At 36.1% G+C, this 25,010-nt stretch overlaps 1 protein-coding gene across 5 annotated transcripts in view; it reads left to right on the plus strand.

The window, feature by feature from the left end:
* Positions 1 to 25,010, plus strand: part of mllt10 (MLLT10 histone lysine methyltransferase DOT1L cofactor) — an 84,430-nt gene that overhangs the window by 12,719 nt on the left and 46,701 nt on the right. For 4 of the 5 annotated variants that reach the window (XM_017718058.2, XM_017718066.2, XM_017718074.2 and 1 more), the window contains 6 exons: positions 3,208 to 3,262; positions 8,060 to 8,169; positions 10,538 to 10,641; positions 11,745 to 11,838; positions 15,523 to 15,612; positions 20,995 to 21,087. In XM_017718058.2, the coding sequence (XP_017573547.2) occupies positions 3,208 to 3,262; positions 8,060 to 8,169; positions 10,538 to 10,641; positions 11,745 to 11,838; positions 15,523 to 15,612; positions 20,995 to 21,087 (546 nt within the window). The remainder of the gene's footprint in view (positions 1 to 3,207; positions 3,263 to 8,059; positions 8,170 to 10,537; positions 10,642 to 11,744; positions 11,839 to 15,522; positions 15,613 to 20,994; positions 21,088 to 25,010) is intronic. The other variant, XM_017718083.2, reaches the window with a different exon arrangement.

Here is a 25,010-nt window from a genome sequence, read left to right on the forward strand (position 1 = left end):
AAGTAGTTTGATTTGAAATGCTCCATTGTAGAGAAACTTACCAAGTCAGATGGTAGGAACCAGATGTTTAAAGAATGTTTTAAAAATTCCCAAAAGAAATGGTTGTGAATTAACTGTTTGATGTCTGAGGCATTGTTTTATGATGGTTTTGTCAGAGGATTTTGGCCTAAAGTCTTTTTTATCCACGCAGGGGCATTGTAAGTCAAAATTGTCCTACAAGAGAAAAATTTTTTGTCAGATTTACTGCAATTTTACCATCAACAGTACATATAAAAACTCAGGAGATGCATATAGGTTCACTGGTGGTTTTGGATAGTTAATAAACTTGATATATTTGTGTTGTAGACATGCTGGCCCTGGGTTCCAGTCACCACCACTGTAAAGAAATCAGAGGCTGTAAGTTTCTCTACAGTGAATCATTTCACATCAAACCACTCTGAATGACTTCCATGGAAGTTTTATAGTTGTTGAGGTAAATCAGTGGATGTTACTTGTTCAGGGAGGACAATAACATTGAGTAGGCAAGACCATCTGAGCTCTTTAGTGTTGACGTGATTTGAAGGGCTAAAGCAACACAGTATTTGAATGTTTTCTTTTTTTTTGTGATCACACCATGGGAGTAATATAAATACTTGCTGTTCATTGCCATCTTTTGAGATTCTGCAGCTGATGTGTACTGCCTGCTTTCTCCAGTAAACTCAAGGCTTTCCTTGACTGACATTTTATCTTCCATATGATACTGTGATTGTCATGTGTGCATAGTATTTTTCTATTTTCAAAGAAGAGCCTTACAAGAAGAGACTAAACATGTCTAAGAGTTCTTTCAAGGGATGCAATAAATGAATCACTCTTTGATTCCTAAAAGAACCCATCACTTAATTTAAAGGTTCTATAACAATAGGGGTGCAGGAATAACTTGATTCTTAGATGCATCACGATGTGGATGTGAACAATTCTGAATTGATTTATAAATGGCAAAAATCTATTTTTAAATATTTAACTCATAACATAATGTTGACGGAACATAAAAGGCAGAGCTTGGAAGTGGGTAAGTGCAGCGTGCGTACAGTCTGTGACGGCACATAACGAAAACACACACGGATGAGTGAGAAATCCGACCGGCAGCCTCTGCATTAACAGCCAGCTTAGGTCAGGAATCACAATCCAAGTCGTTTAAGCTCTCATTCACCAGCTTCTCGTTTAAAATTTTCCTGTTCCACCTTTAATTCTGCACGAATGTAACTGCTAGAACGGGAAAATTCGAAAGAGACGCGACTGTCTCTTTTTTAGAGAGAGACAGTCTCTCTTTGCAGATTTAGCGTGCCAGAAAACCAACTGCGGTGCTTATATATGTGAAGAAGTCCAGACATCTCTAAATGTTTGTCTTGATCTCTTTGCCTTTTCGTAGATACTCGCTTGGCGGGATGTCGTTGCTGTGTGACCTGTAGACCCCCCCCCCCCCCCCACACACACACACACACATATACACACACACACACACACATACACACACAACAAGAGCAAAACCGAAATGAAATGAAATAAAATCAGTAAAGAAAATGGGTAGAACGGCTGTAACGTGATGCGTGTACGGACACTCCCAGATGAGTATCATAGATGAGTGGCAGCAGCGTCTTATGTGCTCCAAGCAATAGCAGTGAATGAGAGTCTTCCAGTTCACTTGCCATGTCACTTCCATTTGATTTATTAATAGAACACATTGGAAGTAAATCCATTATGATTAATCACAAATATTTTGCTTTAAAACTACCAAGTCTTCAGACAGTAGGAAAATATAAATCCATTATACAAAAAGATGCATCAAGATGCATCGATAATCGTTTCATAATCACATCGCAGCCCTCTGAATTGTAATCGAATTGTGAGGTGCCTAAAGATTCCCACCCCTGCATACCAATTTTTTTTTTCTTCATTAGAACCTGTGAGGAATCTCATGGGAATTCTAGCAGTTTTTCTAAATTTCTGTATAATTTACTGGATGAGATGTAAACAGTCAGAGAAGGGTTGATGTGAAGTCAGTCAGAGTGGGTTGGTGTGAAATAGTTTGTTGTAGAGAAACTTATCTGTTATAAAACAAGGAGGCAACATATTCATAACCATTTCATGTCATAATTTTCTTTGATGGAGCTTTTAGGAGCAATAAATGCATCAGACAACAGGGGCTGTGTTACAGAAACGTCTTATCTTCATGTCTTAAGATCTGACGGCTCAAGATAGACATTTCAGAAATTCATATTAGAGAAGCAAATTTTAATTTAGGAATCTTACAGCAATCAAAGTTGACGAACTGTCACATCTGTCACCCACTGTGCTCAGCAGACACATAGACACATGATCAAAATAATCTAGTTAGCCAGAGAGCTAATGTTAACTAAAGTGTGATGAACTTGAAGTTAAAAATATTGAGCAGCACTTTATGCTGTTATCAGTCTGTAAAAGTCTGCAGTGTCTGTGACTTTTAAAATGCTGTCAGAAAAAAACCCTCACAAATCGAAGCACTGTTTTCGATATAGATAAATGTGACACGTATGCTAGTTAGAGTGAACTAGGCTGTCTGTCACTGCATAAAATGATAGAAACACATGAGTAAAAGATGGGTCTGGGGTTGAATCGAAGTTAGAACAGAATTTTGTCTTGCTAAGATGTTTTTCTAATACGGTTTTCTTGTCTGGAGTTAATAGATAAGATTACAAACTTAAGGATTGGTGTTCTGTGTTAAGTGCTGTCTTAAATTTGACCCTAACTGAAGATGTCATGGTGACTAAGCAGATCAGATGAAATTTCAGACTTAAGACATTTCTGTAATATGGTGGGTTCTGTCACCGCTAATGTGAACAATTCTGATTCTCTCCAAATTTCTCTTGGATGAAACATTTCACATCAAAGCATGTTTATACAAATATGATGTTAATAATATCAATTATTTAAATATTAACCAGAAATATCTTTTACCACCTCCTCTTCCCACCACCCTCCCTATAATGAATAGAAAATGCTCAGCTAGCTCAGGGACCCTCCCTAATATGGTGCTTCTCTGGCAAGTACGTCATAATACAAACTCTGCTATTGTGACAAGCCTACCAGGTTGATCACAGTATCTAACTGAATGTTGCTTTGCTTCTGTGTCAGAAAACACACTGTGTTTGATTTGCTAATAGGTTCATGCTGTGTTTCTTCTCTTTGCAGAGATGTGAGCTGTGCCCCCACAAAGACGGAGCTCTGAAAAGGACAGATAATGGAGGTAAATAGGCTTTTTTTGTACTTGAGAGTTTTGTAGTGTATAATTTTGGGAAAGGTTCTTATGTATGAATGTGTAATTTTGGTGTCAGTTTTATGTCTATATTGCTAACAGTTTGGCTGAATCTGCTGCAGTGGATTTGAATTCATAATACATTGTTCCTGTTGTTGATGTTATTGTGTCCCTTGTCTTATTTTTTTACTCTGAAAGATTCTAAGAGTAAAGACTTGAAGGCAAGGATAAAGTCCATATTAAACTAATTTGCAGACAACAAAAAAAAAATCCAGTCATCAGTGGTCCTGTCATCCACTGACTGATTATCAAAGAGCGAGAGGTCAGCAGAACTGATGATGAAATCAAACCAACTAAGAAGACTGTGCAAGAAAGAGAGAGAGAGCAGTTAGTGAAGAAATTTGTGGAAAGTAAAAAGGGATAGTGATCGGAACTTGCGTTTTGAAGCATATAACCATGTTTGGTTTTCAGCCCGTGTTACAGCCAGTTGGATGCAATAGCTGTTAATAAGCTCCCTGTCATTTTTTTTCCCTAATACTTGGTTACTTGTCCCTTTTCCTTAATAACAGCCTGATGGATGCAGTCATTTAAATGCATGTTTTGGAGTATGTCATTGTGTATATTCTAAGTATTAGCTCATTTAAATTTTAATAGATTTCTCAATTTGTCACAATCAGTGGATAATTTGATTAAATCTGTTTTTATCATTTGAGCTTTATTTGAAACTCTGATTTCTCAATAAAACTCCAAAATAATCAGTGGATTACTCAATAGTGGCTGTCCTGGCACAAATAATAGCACCTGTGCTTTAAAATGTTTAAATGTGCAGAGATTTTTGGTCTTTCTAAAACTTCTCATACCTAAGAGTTTTTCAGAGGTGATATTGTAAAATGAAGTGGTTATGGCCAGTTTTGCTGCATGTCTTTATTAGTTAAACCAACAGAAATGACTCCATGATTTGATTAACGTTATTACCTTGGACTTGTAGGTAGGTATGCACTGTGTGGTTAGTTGCCGCTTATTTTGTGTGTAAAAATGGGAGGGGTGAACGTGTGTTTATCTCCCCTCATTTTATGATGGGGTGGTCTTGCTGGGGTCATTGCGGGGCTGCGATGGGACTTCTCTTCTTCATGGACTGGGTTCACGGCAGGGGCAAGCCTGAGACTGTAAACATTGCATGGGACATGCAGCTGCACGACCATGCCCCCTTTGTAGTGTGGAAAGCTGTTAAACGTCCATGAGGGAAACATCAGCTCACTTCAGGGCTTATGTTTAGGTCATTTCACACTATGTAATCTTTTTTTTCCCCAAATTTAAAGTGTTTTGGGAGAGATTGCACTGGAAATGTAAAGTGCTGTTAAGAAAATAAGCACAGGTAGTACACAAAAATAGATTTATTTTGCTTGGTGAGTAAACCGGCAACCTTCCAACTTAATCAGCATGTTCCTTCATGCACTTGAAGTTTGCTAATCTGTATTTTAAGGTAGGCTAGTATACTTTCAGTTAAAACAGTAGTTTAGGTTTTACAGTGTAGCTGGTTTGATGGAAATATTAGGATACTATTTTTAATAGGACTTTATCTCGGGATTTCTCTTTATTTGATCTATTTATTAGTGATGCACTGAAGTGAATCCTTTTCGAGTCTGGATTTTTTTTTTTTTTTTTTAGGTAGGATCAAACCTGTAGTGGAGAATTTTTTGAGTTTTGTATCTCATCTTGGTTCTTGACAAGAGCAGAGATTACAAATTGTGAATTTCCCCACTGTGGGACTAATAAAGGATTATCTTATCTTATCTTATCTTAAATCACTTGTCAAATATTTTTTGTAAAAGCTGTATCATAGTTTTGCTGTTGATTGGTGCAGGAGAGTGCAAGAAACAGATTTTAATTTTTTTTCTTTTTCTTAGCATTTAACTAATTTGTTTTCAATGAAGGCACATTGTAGAAGTGTCTAATTATTTTTGTTGGATTAAAAGTTGACAAAAATTTAGATGGATACCTGATTTATTCTATTTGCCTCTGGGCATTGCAGCCAAATCAAGCTATTTATTTATTTTTGTCCTGTGTTATTATTGCACATTAGCTTTAACCACCTGGTCCCTGTGGGGTAGTTTTAGTGTTAAGAAATGCAAACGCAGTTAATCCTAAATGATAACACTGGCTGTTTTGGCAAATGCCTAGTTTAGTGATGCATGTTGAGTAGTAAATGTGAGTATAAATAAACTCCATTTGTTTACTCTTTGAGGTCATATTGCCTTAAAATTGACATTTTCATTGTGTAGATGTACTGTTTTTCACTTATCGAACAGTGCCTTCAAGCCTATGAAATGAGTGTGGCTCTTGTGGATTCAGTCAGAATTATCTTTTTTTTTGATGCATTTCTGTTGCATATATTGTGCCAGCCTGGTGTGTGAAGGGGTGAGAAGTTCTTTGGGGTGTGCTTGGGTTTTTTATTGCCCTGTTTTATGGGCTTCTGCAGAATTCTTGGAGGGACTTCAAAACAACAACACCCACCGCCCTGTCCCTGGCACACTGAGGTCAAAGACAGTTCACGGGTTCACTTTTAAGTTTAGGGCTGTTACTGTTTCCCGTGACTGGACAAACAGACTCCAGTCATTTGCCCATTTCTTGATTAATTAGATTTGTTATCCGCATCCTTCTTATATAAGTATTGAAGTTTAGCTTTATGTAGTTAATTTTTTTTTTACTCTTGTGGTTTTGTGGTGACTTGGAGGCCTGTGAGAAAAGGGGGGAGTATAGTCTGGTTCAAGCCTGTAATTTTGATATTTGCGCAGCATGTTTGTGAATTTTTTTGCAGTAAATTTACATGCTTAAAAATAAAATGTTTTAGAGTGATGCCATAGACATAAAAAGAACATTTTAATAGGTTTAATGGTTCTGTTAAAAAATCTTTATTTCAAGTGTATATTAAGACATAAGGGACAAATCTAACCTAAAGATAATTTTCCCTAGTGAGTCACCATGGATATTGCCATTTATTCCCAACCTATACTTCCAAGAGTCCAAGAAACTTGCTGACAGAGTTTAAGCTTCTTTTTTTTTTTTTTAAGTGAATGTACATTTTCAGATGAACACGGTTGTTATGGTGCCTCCGTAAGCACACTGAAGACAAAAAACAATACTTTTGCACATTTGAATTCACAGTTACTGGTTATTGAGCATGTTGAGGAAAGAAAACACCAAATGCAGCTTTTAGGGTATGTGTAATTTGATTGAAGGTGTTCAAACATTTGTATATAACTGTATATAATGTGGATGTCAGTTTGATTAGTTTAGTTTAATTTTTACTCCTTCCTGTAGCTGATTTTAGAACTTGAACTGAAACGCTTTTTGTAATTGAAAAAATACTGTTTATATTTTCAATTTAACATATTGGAAACAGAAAACATAAAATGCTGCCTGGGCAAAAGTTCTAGGACATTGTATAGTGTAGTGGGTAACACCTCTGCCATTAAACACTGCAGACTGGGGTTGGATCCCCTGCTGGGTCAAGCACCCCCTGCTGTACCAATAAGAGTCCTAGGGCAAGACTCTTAGCACTCTTGTCTCATACTTCTATAAAACGATCAAATTGTATGTTTCTCTGAATAAGATTGCCTGCCAAATGTAAATATGAGTAGCTATTTCTTTAAATGTTTGTACTTGTTGTGCCATAAAGACTTGATATTTTATTTAACCTGTTGATATCTATACCTGTATACAGATCTGTTAGATTTTAAAGTTTGGTTAGATTATTTGGCTAAAAGAGAGTTTTTTTTTTTTATCACTAATAATGTTAAATTCAATTTGATATTGTAAATGATAAGTGTAAATAATTACCAGTTAAAAAATTAATCAGGCATCTGCTCTTAGATGTTTATTCAGGGTATAGGATTAACTGTAATATTTTATAACGTCACACCAATCAGAAGACATTCCGAGACCTTTTTCTTTCTCATACTAAATTTAGTTAGACATTAATGAGTTTTCTTTCTTTGGCTTTGTTAGTGGTCTCTAAATGCATATTTCTAAAGCAGGGCTTTGCAAATAAGCTGCCCATATTTTTACCTTACCTTTATTTTTTTTGTTAAACGTCAATGAAGTGATTCAGAAAAGCAAACACCTTTGTCCTCTCTCCAGTGTACTCATTGATAGAGCTGAAAAATGCAGTATTGTGATGGAATAGAGTGGACTGCTTAGAATCTTTGAGTGACTTTTTGCCATGACAGACTTATTTAACTTTTTCTTGTGAGAATCCATTTGACTGTGTTCACTTGGTTAATAATATAAGGAGGTATTAATATAATAGGTTGAAGATTTAGAAGAGGACCAACTGTGCATTATTGTTATATGATGGCTAGAGAAAGTGAAAGTCTGAAGCATTAATGATGTGCCATGCAGTTATGTTTTGTATGCTTCACTTTAATTTAGGTTGAAAATTGTCTGTGAAAGAATTATGTTGGCTGAATAAATGAATCAATACTGCTTAATATAAAGTGAATTGTTATTCTTTTTTTGGTGATTACTTTGGCTGAAAGGTTCAGCACCTTCTACTGCTAAATGATGCTGCAACCTAAGGGTGGGTGACGGCCAGTTTGATTCTAAGAGATAAAGGAAAGATTGGAGAAATGTACACGTCTTAATAAAAGTTGACTTTTGGTTCAAAAACGTGCTGATGCCAGAAGTTGCCATCAGAGCAGAAGATATCATGAAGTTATGATGTTTGGACAAAGCATGTAGCTTTATTCTTATTCCTTTTGTTTTTTATATATTTATTTTTCTATTTAGGTTGGGCTCATGTGGTTTGTGCCCTTTACATCCCAGAGGTGGAGTTTGCCAATGTTGCCACCATGGAGCCCATCGTTTTACAGTCTGTCCCTCATGAACGTTACAATAAGGTAAGTTTTTCTGAGTTATGTAGTTTAGCTCTGAAATAAAGTATACATTATATTTGGGGTTTTAATGGTATTAATGATAGCAGGGCTGTACTATAAATTGTTGATCATTATGGCGGTATTGGCCTTTGCAATACTGATATCGTGGAAGCCTGCAATAAATGCAAATGAGCATCTGGTAAATTGGTCATATAATGCAGACCTTTTTTTTTTTAAACTGCCTGCCTGCCTGCTTTCCTTCCCATGTCACATTATTGATTCAACAATGTTTTTAATTGATACCAATATTAATTTGTAGGGCTGCCCAAATAATTTGAATTTGTAATAATTTGTTACATTGGTATTTGTTTTGGGGGGTGGGAGTTTAGTAAGTGACGCATGCTTTTTTCTTCTCTTATGTTTATTTTAATGTCTTGTCTTGCGTTATTTTAATTAAAAAAAAAATGAAAGTAGTTTGCTTACATACTCACCTAGTCTGCTGTAGCTGTGGTTCATTACTGTCCAGGAACATAGTAATGTGAGATACTTTCTGATATGTGGTATTTCTTAAAATTTTGTCTTTGTGTTAGTTTTGATTTGTAACAGTTGCTTTTGCCTAAGTAGTTGTTAATTGCTAATTGCTGGTAATTTGCCCAGCTTTTCTTGCTGCATCACAAGTCATGTTCGTGCCACTTGCTATCCCACAATCCCCTGTGCATATTTTACTATACATTGTTGAAAATGAATGGGCTTGACTTTTAGAATGACGAATTTGAGTGCAGTGGATATGTACTGTTATCCATCACTGAGCAAACTGATTTTATTTTTTCTGAGATTATTCCCTTTTTCCATTAGTGCCACCTACAGTGAGATCCCTCACCATCTGTCACTGACCCCTCTAAATCATAATTGGGTGCATGTGATGTGGAATAGAAATTCAACTTTTTTTTTTTGATACCAGCATCATTTTGTTAATACTGTAGTATATCTTATTACTGCTGTACCCACAAAGGCCAAAGGCCTTTGAATAGAGCAGTTACTGTTAATATATGGAACATGTTAGAATGGATGAATAAGTACAGTGATCCTTATTGGTATCTGACTCAGCTCCATCATGTAACAACTTTTTTCCCTCCTTTTCTTTTCTAATTAATTTGTTTTGCTTCAAGTTTTAAACTTTACAGCACAAACAGCAGATCTTTTTATTTCAACAAAGTTTTTACAGCTGTATCAGCGAGGATACCTCTTTGCATACTGAAACTACAGCTCCAACAAGATGATCCCATGTTATTAATTTGTTATTTCAATTATAGTTTAGAAAGCTACAGAAAGTGGCAGTCAGTGATTTGACTGAATCTCTGTGAAGTCAACGACAGGTCAGGAAAAGGTGTTTTGACATATGCGGCTAGTCAAAATGTGTTTTTTAACAAAATGTAACTTTTTTTAAACTTTTTAACAAAAAGGTCATCTAGTGCAGCTAGTGTGAACTGAATCATGTTTTAAAATGTAAAATGTTACATCAGATGGATGACTAAGAGATTGCTTAAATGTTTTTAAGAGTGACTGAGACTAAATAAAAAAAAAATATTTTACAGGCCTTGAATACTTTTTTTTTAATACAATATTTATCAATAAATACTTAAACCCTATAAAAAGGTTGCTGCGTTACCGCTTGTGTAATACGTATCAATAAATTGCAGTTCTCCCTGTTGTGCAGCCCTAAATTGTTTGCATTAATCAGTTTCATAATTATCATTTTATCATTTTTGGCATTTTACTTTTCTGATTTAATAAAGATGTTTTTCATGTTAAAGATTTTGATCACTTGTTCCTTGTTTTTGTTTTCTGTCTGAAAGAAATATACTGAGTGCCAATTTTTGTGCTTTTGTTATAGCCCACTGAAAGTGAAGCTGCGTGACCTTTGCAGCGGTTAAGATAGAACGTCATGCTTAAATTATTTCACTGTGTTTGAAAAGCATTGTTTTTTTTTCTGTGGATTTAACCCAGAGTGATTTGATTTGATGAAGTAAATAGAAATCATTTGGTGGTATGTGACACTGTGTCTGATTTGGAAGAAAACTAAGGGGGCCAGGTTTAATCTCATGCTTGAAATAGTTGAGTATTCAATCTGTGATGAAATGGTTTCACCCCCTGTCTGTAATTGAGTCTTCATTGTGAGCCAATTTAAAGCAACATGGTTATTATGTGCCTGATTATCAGGGTACTAGAAAGACAGGTTTTACAGAGACTTGTTAAATTGGCAGTGTCTTCAGATTAAGCCAACCGCGCCTCGTATTATATATATCATATCAGCAGCTTTTCACGGCAGTGAAAATTCAGTATATATGTGGTGTCGTCTGTTGCTTAGAGTATTTGTTTTTGTGTCTCGTAGACGTGCTACATCTGTGAGGAGCAAGGCCGGGAGAGCAAAGCGGCCACTGGAGCCTGCATGGCCTGCAACAAACATGGCTGCCGCCAAGCTTTCCATGTTACATGGTGGGTTAGAGTACATACACCATTTCAGAAAAATTAATTTAATGTAATGTATGCACATGTCTGTATGTCTGTACAGTCATAAGCAGAAGTTTTCATTCCCCTGGTCAAATGACATTTTGTTGATTTTCTAAGTGAAAATAAGTTAACACATCCTGTACAGAGAACACAATTCTGTACATTTTTGCTGAATTGAACATATTTAAAAAAATTGTGACTTGTCCAGAGGTTACAGCACAAAATGTATGTTTCAATATTTGTTTTAATTATTTTTTTCTAAATTGTGAAGTTAGGCAAATGAAAAGAAATTGTGCACTAAATATACAGAAAAAAGTTTATCTATAGAGAATGTGCTAACTTTCCCCCATTTAGAAAATTGACAAAACATAGTTTGCCCAGGGGTATTTAGAGTTGGTGTGTGTATAAATATATGCATATCACATATATCACACATATATGTACATATTACTGTCTGAGCAAAACCTTGTATCTCTCTTTTTTTTTTTTTTTTTTTTTTTTTTTTTTTTTTTTTATTTAATCATTTGAAGGTACTAGCTGCCATTTTTACATAAATGCACACACACAAACTTTGTGTTTACCCCTGGTCAAACTATGTTTTGTCAAGTTTGTTAATGGGGAGGGAGTTAACACATTCTCTATAGAGAACAAATTTAAACATGGCATTTTCTGTATATTTAGTGCACAATTTTTTATTTGCTGTTTTTCTTTATTTTAATTTGTTGCATAATTTGAAATCCCCAGCTGCCCTTTACATTGTTTGAAAATGTCATGATGTTTGGAACAATCTAAATAGTCTAAAATCTGGTCTAAAATGACTTGGAATAAAATCTTTTTATATTAAATTGAAATGTTCTCTTGTAAAGTTAGCATTTTATAGAAGTTTTGTAAATATGTATATATCTTCATTGGGTGTAGATTATTATTTTTTTTTTTTGCCGTTGTGTGAATTTGTGATGTTATAGGCAAGTTGTAATATTAAAAATGTGTTACTTTTTTTTATTTGTAGACTTACAACTGAGTCCATAAACCTTGTGTTAAGTTCATTTTCTTCTCAAATAATAGCTCTCTTTTCTTCTTATCTGCAGTGCTCAGTTTGCTGGGTTGCTGTGTGAAGAACAAGGCTCAGATGCTGATAATGTGAAATACTGTGGATACTGCAAGTACCATTACAGCAAGCTGGTAAGCTTTTGCTTTTTCGGAAACACAGCTTAAGCTTAATTTTATTTATTTATTTATTATTTATGTAAACTGTTGACAAAATTCCATTTCAAGAATTTTCAGAGTGGCCTGAGGGTGGTTAGTTTTTGGCCTATTTTTATTCTCTAACATTATTATGAACTTCTCATGGGGATTACAGTAGGTAAACATCTATCTTAAATGGCTTTTTTTGGTTTGTTTAATCAAGTGCGATTTACAGTTCATACATTACAGTTCAAACATTATATTTACAGTTCATACATTACATAATTAAAGTCAGCACTGTGACAGACACTGTGCCCTCCCCAAACATTATTTTTCAGGGTGATGCTGGTTCTGTTACAGCACCAAGCCAGTGTGCCTTACCTTAAACTTAACTTGCTGTTGTCTTCACTCAGGTAGCATAAGGTGGCTGTAACCTGTACAAACACAATGTATGTTGGGCTGTTTACAGATGTTTGGCTTGGAAAATCACTCATTTCTTAAATGACCTGCACTCTCCCTTCAATTACAGCTGCTGAAAGCTGAGCTGTGGCGTAATCACCCACACATGCACATTACCCCATCTCTGTCCCTCACAACCCCTGTAACCCCTTAATCTCACTGACAATCAGCAGCAACTCTCTGAACCTTTGTGTGGAACTCTCCTCTCTCCGTCATTACCCCGCTTCACCCTCCCCTAATCCGTCAATCCGAGAGAGAGCTGGAGTTTCAGGAGGTTGCAGGGAAGGTCCAGTGACTGGCAGTGTTCCTTCCTTCCTCACTCCTGTGTTGGTGTGTTCATGCATTTTATGGACTTTGTAAGAAAAACGGAGACAAACAGGGTTTGTGGTCCTGGCCTTATGAAGTGCTTTTTCACAATGTTTCAATATTATATGTGTGTATATTTATAATATACATTTCGCTTTTAATATATAATGTGTGTGTGTGTGTGTGTGTGTGTATAATATATGTATGTGTATAAAATTAGGCGTCCTGAAATTGTATTTAAACAAGTATGTGTGTTATGGGAGGGGGGTCCGACCCCTGAGCTGCAGTGGGTTTTAGAGCTGCAGCCCCCCGCTGCTTCACAGATCTGTGTGTGTGTGTGTGTGTGTGTGTGTGTGTGTATCCGTCCATCCTTCCCAACAAAGGCCTCTCTCAGACTGCAGTCCTCCACAGGTCCTGAGAGAGAGGCTGGAGGTGGAGCTAAAGGCCTAGTGAAAGATTTGAGTGGAGATGGAGGGGTAGCACTTTTGTTGTTTTTGTGTTTTTAAATTTTTCCATGCAGTGATGATAAATTGTTTCTGGCAAGTAGTCTCCTTTCCACTTTTTCCATTGTATATCAGTATATTCATGAAACTAAGGGCTGAAAGATGATCACATTTATAGGGATGACATTTTAGATAGAGATAAAAAGTTGATCATTCTGTGAGCATTCAGTTTTTGAAAAAGGAGACGAGACCATTATTATTTTTACCTTAATACTTTTTCCTCCCCTGAAATTAAAGCGTTATAGTTTTTCAACCCTTAATCAACGTTTCTGTAATATTATGTCTAGCCTACTGCAGTGTTACTGTTAAATACTGTTTCTCTGAATGGAATTATTCAGTGTTTTTAAAACAAAGGTAGAAAACATCAAAAATCGAACCGAAAGGGAACTGAAAAGGGAATTGAATACTTGTGAAGTATTTACACCCCTTGTATAAGTGGTACATCAGTATAGATATGGAAAGAATTTTATCAATGTTCTGTGATAGTATCTGAAAAAACAAATGAAAAGCACTGTGAGTAGACTGAGCATGGCGTGACATTTCTACAGATGTACCTCATCTCCGTGTCATTTTAATGGATTGTCTCACATTAATAGATCTATAGTACTCTACTAACCCCTGACTTCGCCGTGTAGGCCTTTGTTTCAGTGGGCTGCTGTTACACAAAGACCATTTTGTTTATGAAGGAAGTTACATGTTTTGTTCACTCTGCATGCATTTCACACGAGCACATTTTCATCTTCAACTATTCTGTAATTGGAGAAAATTAATATGGTAGAGCTGTCATGATTAATCAGCTGATATTGATATTAGAGAGAATTTCTTAAAATGTGCCTTCTCGATGATTTTTATATAAAAAAAAAAAAAAAAGAAATAGTCTTTTTATAGGCTTGTTTTTTTCCCACTAAATTGTTCTTGAATCTGTGACAGGCTCTGCATGGTTTGTTTAGTTAAATGTTAAAACTTGATTATCAAAATCGGTAGAGCGTTTGGTTTCTGATATCGGTCTTGTTGACTTTTTAGCTATATTGTTCGATCTTTAGGTTCTTGTGAGGTGTCCAAAAATTCTATTTTCAGTTTTTTACTGCATACATTTTATAGTATTTGAATACTCTTAATACAATTAGGTGGTAGCACCATGACTACGCTGTGCACATTTTTGCATTGTGAAATATGTGACGTAATTCTATTGTCTGTATATTTCAGGAAGCTGTTCAGTGTTTTTAAAGGTGCTTCTCCATAAGCTTTTACCCCTGACATGCCACCATTTACTGTTTCACTAATCTATTTTAACATGACATGTAGGATAGTAACATCTTATTCTTAATCGGTTTTTCATTTTGTATCGATTTATAGTTTATACAAATTAGGGCTGCACTGATACAGAAACTGTGGGACAATATCTGATATTTTTAAAGTATACATATGCAGATGCCCACACTTAAACATTATAGATTGTAAAACATCTACCTGGATTAGGATTACAGAGAAATCGAACATTTGTTTCTGTAAAGTTAACAAAAAAAAGCTGTAAATGGATAAAATACAGATATTTTAATGTGATAACCAAATGTCGCCTAAACGTTTTACTCTGTACTTTAAATGAGCATTTAATAAGTCCTCTGGTATTGGTTGAAATATCAGTTCTGTCTAAACATCTGTTTGATGGAAATATTTTTTTGAAGCACATATCTGCTGACAGCGATATGATTCCGATTATATTGTGCATTCCTAATGGAGATGTCATATATTAGCAGAGAGTCTTATGCTTCAGTGGTCTGGTGAATTGTGCCATTAGTTGACATTCGAACAGTTTGCAGACATTGCTTCAGTTGTCATATTCTTGCATTCAGCTGTTTCGACAGTTTGGCAGTCAAATGTGTGTAGATAAATACAGCTAGAAGAAATCTGCTGTGGCATTGATTCATGGTCTGTGCAAGCTTTGGCAGCCAAGAGGTTTAATTATATGCGAGTATGCAAATTACCGCATGCTACTGCACATTGAAGTAGCACTTTTTGCACAGTGTGTGTGTGTGTGTGTATATATATATATATATATATATATATATATATTTTTTTTTTTTTTTTTTTTTCTTTAATTCGCCTTGACAGCTGCAGTACATACAAACATTAATTCACTGCTGAATGTAAAATTAGGAGAAGAAATACATTAATGTTAATAAATTTGATGAAAATATCAGAAAATCTGATTAATAGTTAAATTTTCTTGACAAGTAGTTGCGTTGTCTGTGTTTGGTGGTTTTGACGATGTTTTATTTAAAAATATAGCAGTAATTTATCTTTTTTAAATGTCTTTTTTATTAGTTGTCACAGTAAGGCCTTTTTTCTTGCTAGACAGCAGAAAAGACACATATTTTATATAGTAACTCGAAGTTCCTCTTTCACCTTTTAGAGAAGGAGCAAAGGCCGTGGTAGTAGGGCTCAAAGCTTAAGTGATTCTTCCTCTCACTCTTTGGATAAACACCATGACAAGGAGAAGAAGGTAAGGCAGCTTCCACATCTACCTTCCTTCGTGCCATGTGCGAGTGATATGCCCTTTCTTTGCACGTTCAGCCTATGAGGTGGACAATAACTCAAAATATGCATTGTCCTGATTTAGTTGTATATAAATTGAGAGAACCTCGGTCATTTTGCTCTGAGAACTTTCACCTGAGCTAAGAAGAATAGAATTTCTCACGCGAAGTGATTAGTGCTTTGGCAATGCAGGGGATGGTCATAATAAAGAGTGCTTTATTCGCGGAATATAATCAGTTGTGCTCATTAGCAAATTTGAATTTGTTTAATCAGTATTTACATGTAGTGTAATCATTAGTTCTGGCAATTTTTAACCCTGCCATACAGAATAGAGCATGATCAACCACATTTCACCTTCTGACTTCTGGCCAAATTAAATTAAGCATTTGTAACATCATTTATTAATACACATTTGTTTAATACTAATACATGCAAATTGCCTTTTCCCCACTTACATATAAAAATTAGAATACAGCTGTAACCTCAGTCCTCATAGCGTGAAACGTGAGGAAGAGCATATCATGTCTATCCAACGTCATACGTCTCTGATCATACTCTGCCTGTCCCTAGCATCTATCGCTGGCCTCATATTAAACCAAGTAGTCTTTTTTTTTTTTTTTTTTTTTAAGTTCATGACCCTGAATGATTGATCATTCCATTATGTAACAACCAAAACAGTTATAAAACTACCCGAAATCAAATGTTTCAGTAGTGACTCTTATGGTAGTGACAATTTTAGCAATTTTTTAGCATAACTTTAAGGCACTAGCCAGTACATGACTAGCAAACACAGCTTTGAACTGCTTTCCAAACATGAATTTTTAGTATTTTTCATTTAAGCACAAATGTTTTGCTTAATTCTAGAAAATCTGTGTTTTCGTAGTGACTTTTCTTAATGTTGCCTCCCGGTTTTCAAATTTTGGCATTTTACTTCAAAACAGTGGACAGTTTGACTGCTTACCATATGGCCATGACGGGGATGCAGTCTCATATCCTGCTCTAAATCACAGAGGTGTAGCTAGGTTCCACCTGTGGACAAAAACTTTCTTTTCATTTCAGTAGTGAAAACATGAAAACATTGGACGGCACATTTTGACTACATTTGTCTTATATGTAAAAATTCTAAGTCTTTCCAGTTCACATTAAAAGAAATCAAAAAGAAGTAAGTACTATTTTCATAAGCTAGGGTTTGGGACAGACACTTCCCAATAGAAGTACCCTGTGAATGATATTTGTATATGTTATTATTACCATCTCAGATTTAAATAGATCATAACATAATCCTTGGAAATATGTATGATCTGAATACGTAATTGTTTTTTTTTTTTCTTTTTTTCCACTCTAAGACGGCAGTTTGAGTTAATTTCGGTAGAATGGTCTTATGTATAGTATGCAAAAGTTTGAAAAACTGGTCAAATGGTGTTCATTTTCTAAGTGAAAATAAATGAACACATCCTCTTCAGAGAACACATTTCTGCACATATATGTGTGTGTGTGTGTGTGTGTGTGTGTGTGTATCTGTGTATCTGTATATAGTAAATAAGTAAATTCAAATTTAAAACTAAAGTAAATTCGCTGTAGACGATGTGGTAACCTATTTTCACTTACTAAATTAGCAAATTACCTGGGAAGAAAATGGAATGCCATTGTTCTTTTAATGCATCTTTAGAAAACAGAGTTTGATTCAGTGTGAGGCTTTGGGACCCAGGGCCTGAGGATAAACTTATCACTTCCGGTCTGGCACACTTTGATGTAATAGTGCAATTTCCATCACACACACATTTGTCAGATTAATTGAGATTTTGCTGTGGATGTAAACACCAAAAACATAGACCTTAGAATGTTAGTTGGTAAAATAATACATTTTCCATTTGTAAGAGTTTGCTGTGGATATAAACACATGAAATATTGGATGTACCACTTCCTGGTGGCTTACAATGAGGTGTATGAATATAAATCAGGTTTATTAGTTCCTTTCACTGGAGTTTGCTGTAGATTTACAGTAACACCAAAAGATATCATTTTTATCCTGGTGACTTACAGTGAGACATGATGTGAATTTGCTGTAGAGGTAAACACAGCGTTCTTTTTCCTAGTTTGGGTGGCTTACAATGGGAAGCAGTAACACAGTATTACAGTTGTGTGCACAAGTTTGGGTGCCCCAGTCAAGTGAAATGTTATTGGTTTTTAAGTTGCTGAACTGAAGATACATTGTATGTTTTAGACAAAACAGATGAAAAAGCACTTCAATTGTCATAAATACCGTATTTGAGTTTGCTCTCCGCAAAGGATATTGTAACTTTTTTTTTTTTTTTTTAACTTGGAAAATCAGCAAAACATGTAAAATGAAAGAGGATGTTCAAACTTGTGAATGTATTTTTTATTTTTTTTTACTGAGTAAGAAGAGTTTGAAGTGGTTTTAAACACAAAAATGTGAATTTGAAGCACTCTTTGTTAGAGGAGCAGCCTACATGATGCAGGTTAAAGGCAGATTAAGTATCAGATAGTATTTATGATCTATTTTTTTAAAACCAAATGTACTCTAATATTTGACCCTTTATCTGTTGAGGTGGTGTAGAGTAGGGCGGTGAGGCGGGTGGGAGCGGTGTTCTTAAACTGCTCGTTGTGGAGTACTCCGCACTTTGCCCTGGCTATTGTTACCGTGCCTGATTTGCATTAGCAAAGGGGGCCCATCCCCCCTTCTCCACATTTCAGGGTCAAAGGTTGTGGGGCTCAGATGTATACCTAGCTAATTCCAAACCCCGGGGCCAAACAACAATAGAGACTAAAAGCCTCTCAATTTGCAGGCAGTTCAGATGTGCTATGAGAGGCGGCCGAGAGTGGCATCTGGGAATAAAATGCACCCCCTCTCACCACATCACCTCCCCCCACCCCCACGTATTTACAATTCTGATCATTTTTATCTCATTAGTGGGTTTGTTTTTGGTAGGATTTCTCTATTCTGGACAAAGTTTTTATTTATTTATTTATTTTCATTTTGCAATTTCGGAAATGCACAATTTTAATGCAGCACCTCTGGCCAAAGTAAGAACAGTGCTTGTTCAACTTAACATTCTTTGAATTTCAGCAGTCTGCTGTAAGCATTGATAAATGATGGTAATTATGTTTGCCCTGTGTGTTCAGTTCTTCTGAGCCAAATATCCATCTTTGCACTATGGGGACATACTGTCTAGTTTGGTAACATCTTGGGCAATGCACCTGGGCATTGAATAAGCAGAATTTAATAAGCAGAAGAATTGAATAAGCAAAGATTGAGTTAAAAAGACATGTCATGCATTTTTTTTTTCTTCATGAGAGCAACTTCTGACGTTTGTGTCATTTTATGTAAATCAGTGTAAAGAGATTTTAATCCTGTGCAGTTTTGGAGTATTTCTGTCAGGTCATTTGTAACGAAATTTTCACAAAAGACTGCTGCTGTGTTAAAAAATGGGAGAGGGTTTTAAAATGGTTTTCTCTCTTTATTTATTTATTTCTTTTTGGAATAGGAGTAATATGTAAATCATGTCTATGGCTCTTCTGATTGGTTGTCATGTGTTGTACCCCATTCAAAAAGATTTGAAATGAAACACCTTTTAACATCATGAATGGCTGGCGCCAACCTGCTGTAGACTGAATAGATGTGTGTTTGTAGATATGCTGTTTTTTCATCATGAAAATAGTAAATTCAAAAGATTGACTGTGTTCGCAGCTGAACTGTAGTAACTGAGAAGTGAACTTTTTGGCTCTTAGTAATTACACAGTGCATTAAATATTTAAGAAAGTGAGTAAAATTCTGTTATTGTGAAATGGACCCATAAATGTTTGTGGGGTTTTTTTGGCCATTAACCTGCATAAATGCGATCAGATATTATTTTTCAAATCTATCTCTATTTTTACATTTTGATATGCATTAAATACAAAATTGCACGAAATGAAGCTGTTATGCTTTTACAATGTATGTTTCCTTTTTATGATTTAAAGGATTAGTTCAAGGTTAATGGACTTCTCCTTCCATATGGAAGGTTTTCCTTTGGCTAGGTCCTTTTCACTCACTGTGTTTTTAAAAAAGAAATTCCAAGGTTTTATTTGCTTATATATGTAATTTTTGAAAGGAATGTGACATTAGTAATTTTTTTTATTGTAAGAAATTCTAAGTGGCAGAGAGGAAAAAACTGCTCATTATCATTTTTATCCAATGGCAGTGGGCCTGAGGGCTTCCGGAATTGTCCCTGCCACTCGTGCAGGAGAGAGGCATAAACTGTTATAACCTTATCAATTCCTTCAGAATAATTGACAGTTGTAACGGAGGGAGTAGTTGGGTGAGGGAAAGGATGGAGAGAAGAAAAGAAAGGATGGCCGCTTGTGTGTCTCTCCTGTGGGAAATGTGTAAATATGCTTTCAGAGTCTTTCAGGATCACTGCATATTTTCACAGTTCTTCATTTAGGATCAGACGGCAGTAGGGTTGGAGGTGTGCGGTTGGAGCAGGAGGTGTAAATTTGTTCACGCTCCCTCTTCTCAGGTGAAAATAGAGCTATATGGTGTGCATCACCAACCATGGGTGTAAATTGAGCTGCTGTAGAGCATGTTTAGGTTTTGCCTTCAGATGAAACCTTCCACGTCCTAAAGGAACAATATTATTTATTTAATTACTCTTTCAAGGGTTCATATCCTACATTTTTTGTATAAAAAAGTAATTTTGTGATATTTTATTGTGGTGTTCATAATGAAATTGTAACTCTTTGTAAAGGGCAACTGACATTTTCAGATTCTTTAAAAAAAAATGGATATACAAGGTTTTGTTCTGACAGTTTCGATGTGTACATTACTTCCATTGTGATTGGCTGCCCCTTTTGTGCTGTGTAGGCCTATATATGTAAATGCTTGTTTTTGTGACATCACAAAAACAATGAATTCACAGCGTCCTGGTTTTGGAGGTAATTTCCGTATGTGAACTGTATGGACTTTGTAGTGAATGGTACACTTTGACAATATTTACATACAACATTAAACTCTTTTATATGCGCAAGTTGTTTTTACTTGATGGGGCAGTTTAAAAGAGCCGTCTTTTCCTCTGCTGGTGTTAAGCAGGTGAGGTGATGTCCCTGCCTGACATGAAAGCATTCAGCGTTGACTTGTTCAGGCAGACGCACATTGGTGACTCCTTTCTCTTCTCCTTATGTAGCCGTCTTTTGCCTTCATGTTTTTTTTCAGGAATGTGTAGAACAGGGAAGATCCTTCCACCGAAATCTGTACCGTTGTGTTTCTCGCACAGATATTGCAACAATTTTGGTCTTTTTTCTCATTCATTAATTTTTCCTTGTTGTTTTTCTTGTTTTTTCGTCGCTACAGAAGCATAAAGAGCGAGACCGCCACAAACCAAAGCACAAAAAGTCTTTGGAGCTCTCTCCTTCATTGGTTCCAGCACTGATGGTGGCAGAGAAGGTGAGTTCTCTCACACAGTCGTTTGCAAATGTTTGGGTGCTCCAATCAAGTGACAGTAAGTTCACACATCCTCTACAGAGAACACACCTTTTCACATTTTAAGAAACGGTTACTGTTTATTTGCTGAATGTAACAAATTGGAAAAAATATGGCCTGTGAAAGACACATTTTGATTTTTTTTTTTCCCCAAATTTGTCAAATTTATAAAATTCAACACCAGAGTCTTTTCAGTGCTCAGTGGAGTTGTACTGTCCAAGGAATCTGCTTGTATTAACATTTGACTCTTGACAGACTCTGGTCTTGCTCTTACAGCACAAGCTGCTTCTTGTTACATTAGATGACCAATAGCGAAGCATATGATTTTACCACATTAACTGCAGTAATTCAGATTGCCATGTCATTTAAACCAATTAATCATAATGAAGTGTAAGGTTTTCTTTTATTACTCCTATGGCGATACATGTAGATGTCAGCCGTCTTTATTTTCATGTAACATAATGGGTGTAGTAATGCATTTTATCAAGACTATAAGCATCGGCAAGATTTGGGTTTTATACTGTAATAGGCTAGTGAATGTTAAAAGAAACAATAAGAAGGTAGCGGAGTGCTTGTATTCCTGCCAAATTTCTGACCAATGAAAGAACACAAACACTCTAGTGTGTAATTTGGTGCCCTTCAACTGTTGCAGTGTGAAACAAATCAAAGTGAAAAGAGATCCAGTGGACTATTTTTGACCGTAGGCCCAAACAGTCTGCAGAGAGTGCAGAGAGTGACCAGTTTCTCAATGCAGAGAGTGACCAGTTTACTTATGTTGCCACACGGTCACAATTGATAGAATTGACAAACTTTGCTCAGCAGATTTTTAAAAAAAACTTGGTTACTTAACCATGCTCAGTGCCACAGACAATTTTTGTGGGATGACGCAATGTCATGGTTATTTGCTGATTGGTTCGAAGTTTACGTCAGTAAGGTACCACCTAGAGATGCATCGATATTGGGTTTCAGGATGATATTGCGCTTGTTTACACACAATGCCTTCAGTCACTTTAAACATTCTGTCTTGGTATATTACTGCCAGACCTACTCTATGTGATTTTTATCCCGTTTTAAACACACAATCTCAACCGTTTCTTCAGTACAGATGAGGTTTTTTAGCATTAGTATACAGTGTTAGTGTTAACAATTTTCAGCGTGTTTGCTCAGTACTTGATACGCAGTGTTATTTTGAATGAAACTGCTGTATTTGAAATTGTTCATAGACAGAGTTGTTTGTGAATGGTAAATTTCATGTAGCATGGACTGAGTATTTTTGTACAGTGTGAGTGTAAAAATCACAGGCTTTCTCTGTACACCGTGGTCTTTTTAAACCAGGGCTCCACAACTCCTCTCCTGAAGGGCCGGTGTCCGACACAGTTTGGAGATTTCCCTATTCAAACACACCCACTAAACCTTGCAATTAGCAGATACACTTATCTAATCAGGTGTCTTTGAGTAGGTTAATCACCAAAATGTTTTGGACACCAGCCCTCCAGGACTGAAATTGTGCACCCCGGTTTAAATGTACAGTGTGAGTCACCAAAGAACAAGATTTTTAAAATCACACAGTGTATGACTGGAATAAAACCCAGATTTCTCCACTGCAATGCTACCCAATCCAAGGTAGTGTTAAATAATACAACATAGCTCATTGATGTGCTTCATTTAAAATTAGTTTGATTTTAAAGATTTAACTGCTAAGATACACTGTTAAAAGATGGTTCTTCAAGGGTTCTTTACTAAAGAAAATGGTTCCAAGTAGAACCATGGACACTCAAAGAACCCTGTGCATGATTAAAGGGCTCTTTGCATCAGGAAAGTGTTCTTCAGATTGATGGAGAATTGCTGTAAATGGTTCTGTATAGAACCTTTTGAACATATATAACATAAAAGGGGTTCTGATATTGTTAACAATAAAGAAGTATATAAATTCTTTCTGTATAGATTTTATTTATTTATACACACACACACACAGTGGGGCAAAAAAGTATTTAGTCAGCCACTGATTGTGCAAGTTCTCCTACGTAGATGAGAGAGGTCTGTAATTTTCATCATAGGTACACTTCAACTATGAGACAAAATGAGGAAAAAAAACTCCAGGAAATCACATTGTAGGATTTTTAAAGGATTTATTTATAGATTATGGTGAAAAATAAGTATTTGGTCAATAACAAAAGTTCAGCTCAATACTTTGTAAAATAACCTTTGTTGGCAATGACAGAGGTCAAAGTTTCCTGTAAGTCTTCACCAGGTTTGCACACACTGTAGCTGGTATTTTGGCCCATTCCTCCTGCAGATCACCCCGTTCATTCTTGCCTTAACACAGATCAGTCGTCCTGTCCCCTTTCCAGAAAAACAGCCCCAAAGCATGATGTTTCCACCTCCATACTTCACAGCAGGAATGGTGTTCTTGGGATGCAACATTCTTCTTCCTCCGAATACGACGAGTTGAGTTGTTTCCAAAAAGTTCTATTTTGGTTTCATCTGAGCACATGAAATTCTCCCAGTCCTCTTCTGGATCATCCATATGCTCTCTGGCAAACTTCAGACGGGCCTGGACATGTACGGGCTTAAGCAGGGGGACACGCCTGGCACTGCAGGATTTGAGTCCCTCTTGGCGTAGTGTATTACTGATGGTAACCTTTGTTACTTTGGTCCCAGCTCTCTGCAGGTCATTCATCAGGTCCTTCCGTGTAATTCTGGGATTTTTGTTCACCGTTCTCATGATCATTTTGACCCCATGGGATGAGATCTTGTGTGGTGCTCCAGATTGAGGATGATTATCAATGGTCTTGTATGTCTTCCATTTTCTTACAATTGCTCCCACAGTTGATTTATTCACACCAACCTGCTTGCCTATTGTAGATTGACTTTTCCCAGCCTGGTGCAGGTCTACAATTTTCTTCATGGTGTCTTTCAACAGCTCTTTGGTCTTGGCCATGGTTGAGTTTGGAGTCTGTTTGAGGCTGCAGACAGGTGTCTTTTATACAGATAATGAGGTCAAAGAGGTGCCATTAATACAGGTAACGAGTGGAGGACAGAAGAGCTTCTTAAAGAAGTTGTTACAGGTCTGTGAGAGCCAGAAATCTTGCTTGTTTGTGGGTGACCAAATACTTATTTTCTACCATAATTTACAAGTAAATTCTTTAAAAATCCTACAATGTGATTTCCTGGATTTTTTTTTTTCTCATTTTGTCTCTCATAGTTGAAGTGTACCTATGATAAATTACAGACCTCTCTCATCTTTCTAAGTAGGAGAACTTGCATAATAAACCTATATATATTCATATACTTCTTTATAGAAAGAAAGCAACACAATTTCCATTAATCTGAAGAATCCGTTAATCACGCAAAGAGGTGTTTTGAGCGTCCATATAGAACCATAGTCTTTGCTGATGAACCAAAGAGTGTACATTGTACTCATTTACACTTACGACTGCTTAATTTTCCATAGGTTACTCGTTATGGTATCAGACTCTGTATTGGCAAGTACTTATAAAATATATACTCAAAGTTGTACTCGGAGAAGTATGAAGTATACAAGAAGTATGACCGCATGTTGCCAAAACCTCTAATTTCAGTTTGCGTACATGGTCATTAAATAAATGAACTGCTGAGTGTTAAATGTTACTGCTAACTAGGAGGGAGGAAGTAGTTAGTGTTGGCTTAACTAGCATGCTACCAGCTCTTCTCACCACCGAGCAGGTTCAGTTCTGACTACCAGATGCTACATTTACACAAGTTTAGATGCCATTGACGCAAATCTGATAAAGCCAAATCGAGTGGCTAGTGTTGGAGGGACAGAAAGCTGAAACTGAATCTGTTCCTTATTGTTTTGATCTGTAGCCTACTCGCTAGGCTAATGCTTGCAGGCTCCTCTAGCCTAG

This window comes from Pygocentrus nattereri, chromosome 24 (genome assembly GCF_015220715.1).
Source record: "Pygocentrus nattereri isolate fPygNat1 chromosome 24, fPygNat1.pri, whole genome shotgun sequence".
Classification (NCBI taxonomy): Eukaryota; Metazoa; Chordata; class Actinopteri; order Characiformes; family Serrasalmidae; genus Pygocentrus; species Pygocentrus nattereri.